The 6,087-nt window shown below is 42.1% G+C and overlaps 2 protein-coding genes across 3 annotated transcripts in view; one reads left to right on the top strand and one right to left on the bottom strand.

Moving 5' to 3' along the window:
• Positions 1-3,727, bottom strand: part of rpap1 (RNA polymerase II associated protein 1) — a 12,643-nt gene extending 8,916 nt beyond the window's left edge. The window contains exons 1-7 of one of the 2 annotated variants that reach the window (XM_035674785.1): positions 3,659-3,727; positions 2,788-2,987; positions 2,359-2,507; positions 2,063-2,155; positions 1,823-1,964; positions 1,544-1,708; positions 1,216-1,434 (exon numbers count right to left, since the gene is read on the bottom strand). In XM_035674785.1, the coding sequence (XP_035530678.1) occupies positions 1,216-1,434; positions 1,544-1,708; positions 1,823-1,964; positions 2,063-2,155; positions 2,359-2,507; positions 2,788-2,983 (964 nt within the window). In that variant the 5' untranslated portion in view covers positions 2,984-2,987; positions 3,659-3,727. Of the gene's footprint in view, positions 1-1,215; positions 1,435-1,543; positions 1,709-1,822; positions 1,965-2,062; positions 2,156-2,358; positions 2,508-2,787; positions 2,988-3,548 lie in introns of both variants that reach the window. The other variant, XM_035674786.1, reaches the window with a different exon arrangement.
• A 38-nt stretch (positions 3,728-3,765) lies between these two features.
• The window catches only part of LOC118337660 (transmembrane protein 151B), a 6,236-nt gene continuing 3,914 nt past the window's right edge, over positions 3,766-6,087 (top strand). Inside the window, exon 1 of the mRNA XM_035674781.1 lies at positions 3,766-4,457. Within this exon, the coding sequence (XP_035530674.1) occupies positions 4,338-4,457 (120 nt within the window). The 5' untranslated portion in view covers positions 3,766-4,337. The remainder of the gene's footprint in view (positions 4,458-6,087) is intronic.

Genomic DNA, 6,087 nt, shown 5'->3' with positions numbered 1-6,087 from the left:
CACACACACACACACACCATTCAATAATTGCAGAAATTCTGATGAAAAAACTCACAGAAACATGTTTTCAGATGAAAATGGAAAAGCCACTTGAACAAAAACACATTAGACGATTACAAATATTTACACATATCAGCAAATAAACTTTATAAAAAATAAAAATAAAAATAAAATATGACCATATGAAAAGTAAGCAAATAACCTTTAGTCATCAAGGTAACTGGGTTGGGTGAAAACTGTTTTTAAACATAGGATTTAGTTCATACGGGAGAAACTGAATCCAGATCTATAGAACATTATGCAAAATATTATACAAAAACATCTGGAAAGTTTGCGTTTCCCATAATACTTTAATAAATTACTAACTAAATACATTTTGCTATACAAAATACAATACCCTAGTCACCTGGAGGCACTGCATTACTTTCTATAACTATGGTTAAAAATGCCCAGTGAAAAGCTGAGGCAATGTCTGCCCATTTATTCTCAACCCAAAACAAGGATGTATTGTTTTCTCTAAAAGGGAGAGTAGAGGAGACAATGAATGATCTCTTCCAGAAAAACAAAAACAGCTCTGTTCATTTGGTTTTTGGAGAACAGAATGGTATAAATGATGTGCACGATCTGCCTTCATATGATCCATTAGCAACGCTTTCATCAGCACTGGGAGTATTCCTTGAATGATCTGCAGGAACTTAATTGCAGAGAGTGGCTACTTCTGGCTTGGCCTGGCTTTTCTGCTAATCACACAAAGTGAAGTCAATGATCAGCTTAATGTCTGGATTATAGCCATGCAGCAGCAGCATCCCACATAAGTTATACAATTAGAGAATGGATGCTTGGAGGAGTGAGGAGAAGAGGCAGAGTGGAGAGGGAAATGATCAGGTGAGGCAGATAAAGGCAGGAAAGGAGGCAGAGAAAGCTGGCAGACAGCCAGATGTGATCGTCTTCCTGAACGTGAACAAACGCTGCCTCATTCCCATTTATTCTGCACATTCTGTACATTCAGGGTTTCTCACCCAGCATGCATCACTGATCGGATAATCTGACAGTCTCAGCGACAGAATACAATTTAGAAGCAATGTGAAATAATGACAAAGCATAGTCATCCACATAACTTACATGCTGCTGATTTATGTATATCCCCAGCAGCAGACACCAGGAGCAACTGACAAGCTGGAAGTGATAAAAGGGTTTATTTTGAACCCATCATACCCGTCACAGCAGGTGCTGCTGGCAGTTCCTCCTCCTCTACTTCCATCTCTACTTCTTGGGGTTTCTGGAACAGCACAGCAGCACTGGAGGAGTCTCTGCTCACATTTTCAAGAGGTAAGTTTTCCCTGCTGCTTTTGGCCTGGGGGTGTTTGGATGCGGAGGCAGAGGACGGGACGCTCTGGGCTTTGCGCGATCTAACAAACTCCACCAGTCTAGGATCTTGGAAGCAGAAATAATCATGTTATACGCAGTGGTACCAACAAAATACAATAAAAAAACATAATGTCCTCATGTCTATATATGTCATATAAACAACACCATCGCCTACCAAGCTGAGACAGGAGTTTCCTCTGCTCCTGTAGTATTTCTGACTGAGACATTGCCTGGAGTTTAGCCTGGTTCTCCCTGTGGATCCTTATGGTCTCTCCTGAGCTACCACGGCCCTCAAGCCCCTGACCAGACACCAGCCTGGGACCTGAGGTTGCAGTCAGCTCTGGTTAGTGGAGAGGAGCAAGAAGACAAAGAGAAAAGAAAACAATAATGAGAAGAGGGGTTTCTGTGGTGAAAGAGAAAGGAGACATTTAGAATAATAGAGCTGAAGCCTTACGATCATCTGTATCCATACTGGTTTCAGGAGTCTGAGCAGCTTCGGGTGCGCAGTGTAAAGGTGTGTTTCCCTCCTTAACTCTCTGAGACGCAATCTGACGTGCAAAGATACTCTTCTTTCCACCAGCTGAAGACAGTGGAACCTGGCCATAAATATGAATAAACTTAAAAACTGATGATGAACGCAAACTATAAAACACTAAATCTAAACTCACACCATTTATGAAGAATGTCTTTTTACCTGACTGCTGGTTTCTGAGCGGTGTAATACTTTTGGGAAAGCCATGCCTGTAAGTGGTGGTAGAGATATTGGAGTAGAGCTAGTATCTCTCTCCTTAAAAAAAAAAAAGAATAATGTTACAGATCCGTTGATGAAATAATGAAAAACACAACAAACTCTGAGTATCATGTCAAACTAAACATGTTACAAGCAAAGTGGAAAATCTGCTGAACAATATTTGACGCACTGGATGCATTTATACTTGGAGAGATCCAACTGGGGAAATAAGCTACTTTATTTAGTACACAGGCACTTACAATGATCCTGGAGAGAACAGCACTGATGTGAGTGTCATGTCTGTCCAGCCTCTCCTCAGCATCCTCACCCTCAAAAGTGACACGACTCGCTTTAAAGCGGGACTTCTTAGGAGGAGCTGGCGTCAGAGACGGGAGTTGGTCTGGAAGATCTAGAGGAAGCAGAAGAATTGAACATCAGGTTCTCTTGCAGGGCTCAACAATGAGGATTGCCTGCGGGGAAGTAGATTTCTGACTGAAAAGAAACATTAACGTTAAACCCTGGATTTCTGTAATAAGCTTAACTGTATCTGCTGTCACATAAACCTAAAAATATAAGTGTCTAACTGATGTCTGTTTATTACCGTCTTAGCCTCATGTTAAGCTCAAAAAGTAAACACAGTAAACACTCCCAATAATAAAAAGAAAAAAAAAAACAACACATCTTTTTACCTTCTATGGTGACAACGTCCCTCTGTCTTCCTTCATCTTCCCCGTTATGTTCCCCTCCTTCTCCTCCAGCCTCGCCTCTCCTCTTGTCGGGTCTGCGGACCACATTGGCAGCAGACGGGGTGCCGGAGGTCAGGAACCGCTCCTGCTCTCTCAGGAGGTCTGCCTCAGAGTCAGTGGGCTTGGGACGCCGCAACATTCCTCTGAAGGACAAAAAAAGATCATATTAAAACACCACCGTTGTATCTCGTTCTCTCTCTCCCTTTAGCCACAACACTGCTTGATGGACACAAGACTACTGGAGTGAAAAGGATTGTTCAGGGGGGCCCAAGGCTGGTGGCTGCCCACAATATAACCACTACGTCCCTGGTGACAGATAAAGGACTGTACTGAAACTCATTCAAGCTGTCCTCTGGTTCATAGACTAGTGTTGAACTGATAGATAGATCTGGCAGAGACCATCGTAATGTAATAACACGCTGTGACTTCAAAACAATGTCTCACAGGCTTTCAAGTAAAGGCTGAACTTGGTTAGCGTGATCTCAAGGCTAACTAACGCTATCTAGGAGTGTGATAAAGGACAAAAAGCCACACGTGTATACGAATTAACAGAATAAAGCAGCCATATCTAACGTTAACCATAGCTAGCTTTAATACTGCTGTTTTGTTTTCACGTGTATTCAGGTTTACATCCGACATGCACCGGGATGAACATAACTAACGTGCAGTTAGCGTTAGCTTAACGACGGCTTAAAATCTCAAACCTCACTCAGTTGAAGATAAAACCATCCAAGAAAATACAAACTACTACTATCTCTGCAGTGTGGTCGTCCCTGTTGCTTTAAGATACTTGTTTGCAGTTGTGCTAGCTAACCTTCAGTTCAGTTTCAGGATCCGTGATACACAACACTCGGTAGACCACACGGAAGACTTTTGATGTGACACCAAAACCCCACCTTCAAAATAAAAGCTTTGCCAGCACGAAGAAGGAGGACTGGAAGGCGTAGCGACTTTTTTTATCGACTGCATCGCCCTCTTTTTTCCTTAAAATGATTAATTTAGAGGCTTAGACGGCACACACTATTTAGCTGAGTTGTTGGCGAATATCTTAATGCACTGGCGCTGATTTATGTCGAGGGACGGTTTACCTCATCCTTCCGCCCTCATTCAGGACAACGCACCGACATCTGGATAAACACAGTGAAATTGTGTTGTTGTTGTTTTTTTTTTTAATAATATGTGATTTCAGTAGGTGAATGAAACTGTCGTAAACCCGCCACTAACAACAAGCCTCGCTGACTGCACCATGGTTAACCTCTGCTGCCTCTGCTGCGGTGAAATCCCTCAACCCCGCCCCCCTCCGTCCGGGCAGTCGGGACCACCGCGGGATCCCCGCACCGTGCAGCAGCAGCAGCCTGCTGGCTCCGGCCCAGACCCTGTGGGGCTGAAGGGGGAACAAAAAGGGGGAGCAAACGGAGGTAGGAGAGGCAGTCAATAAAAAAAAAAAAGGAAATTGAGCTTATAATCTCTGTCTGACATGCGAAAAGTGCAGCATGCTCTCCTCCGATCTGGACTCTGCGGAGGACGCCGCGGCCAGCGCTCCCAATGATGCTGAGGGAGTGGAGGAGGAGGAGGAGGACTCACCGGCTGAAAGTGATGCCCTGGAAGAGGAGGTAGGTGTGCACTGTCCTATTATCAACTTAAACAAAACTATACTTTTAGAAAAGTATAAAAAAAATAACAGCAATTCTGAAAAATAAACATTCATGCAGTAAGCTCACTCTAAGATTGTTTCCTAAGCTTATTTCATAAAACTATATAAAATAATTTAGATGCTAGATGCTGATTTTAAACGCATGCAATTTGATTTGTGTGCTAGGGGCTCACTGGAAAATAAATCCTGTATTGACATCCTCTCTGTGCCATCACACACTTCCACCTGCAGCCAAACAGCCTCTCTGCTTGCTGAAATGTTTGTCCATTTCACATAGTGGCAGTAGAATCCAGTGATGTGGAAACATACTCTCACTGTCAAAGGCATGCATATTTTTCCAGTTGTTACGCCAGCAAACAATTATTTTTCCAAAGCCGGACCACAGTTTGAAGCATTCATCAGTCCTTTAAGTGTGTGTGCTTGTGTTTGCTCCTGCAGGCGGTGTGTCTTTCACTGGAGTAATTCCTGTGATTCAATATGGGGGACTGGCTGTGTGCAGCCAGCCTTGGATAGACGGGTTGTCTTATTGCCTGCTATGTAACTGCTAAGTACAATTTAGTTTTAAGCAACTTATATCTTTTTTTAAAAACGTCCAATTTATCTTTAAGAGACTTGTTTTAGCTGCTTGAAATCTGTTTAGATATAACCATCCTATCTGAGTCATATTTATTCAACTGGTTTAGCCTTGGCAGGATTTAGAAGAAGTAGGCTATTTCAAAAGATCTTGTTTATTATTAGAGAATAAAAGCATGATCTAGAATAATATCCCATAGTGTTTAGTACAATCTGTAATAGTCTATGATGCCTGCAGTCAGGAGGCCTGGGATACTGAGAAGTCCGTCCTCTCTAGTACACGAGAATTGCATCCCTGTTTGCTCCATAAATAACTGAGGTGGAACCGGCAAAGTGACATCTCCACCCCTGTGTCAGCACAGTAATGGATGGGCTGGTTGTCAACATAAATCCTTTCACTCCATAAAACACCAGAGGTTGTCTACAAGAACACAGGACCCCACAGGGAGGATTGTCGCCACAAGAACAAGAAACTAAGATTTGAAAGTAGCATAAAGTCGTTCAGAAAGTCTTGATGGATCTGACCGACAAGATGGGATCAAATGAATGCGTTAAACTCTCCAAAACTTTCCTCCTTGCAGATGCACACATTAAATGGTTGCAGTGGTTTAATCTCTTTATGCATAAAGGGTTCCGCTCTAGCTCCTTTGACTTTTAGTGTTACTGATGAAATAGCTTTAGGCCAGTGTCTCTGCTGAATGGGACGATTCGACTTGCACTCAGTATTGCAAATGAGAGCACTCTAACCACCCAATACTCACCAAATAAGTGTGTGTGTGTGTGTGTGTGTGTGTGTGTATTAAGCAGTGCTGGGAGAAGTATTCAGATTGTTTTTAGTACAAATAATAATATCACAATTAAAAAATACTGCATTATATGTGAAAATCCACATTCAAAATGTTACTTAAGTAGAAGTAATTAAGTATTATCGCATGTAAAAATACTGTTTATGGAGCAGAAGTGCTCTTGTCAGTGTAATATTATATATATAATAAAACATTATATATATATATATA

Source organism: Morone saxatilis, unplaced genomic scaffold, assembly GCF_004916995.1.
Source record: "Morone saxatilis isolate NCDOM2014 unplaced genomic scaffold, NCSU_SB_2.0 Contig3, whole genome shotgun sequence".
In the NCBI taxonomy this organism is placed as follows: Eukaryota; Metazoa; Chordata; class Actinopteri; family Moronidae; genus Morone; species Morone saxatilis.
The sequence above is the reverse complement of the archived record's forward strand: the minus strand, read 5'-3'. Positions and strand labels throughout refer to the sequence as shown.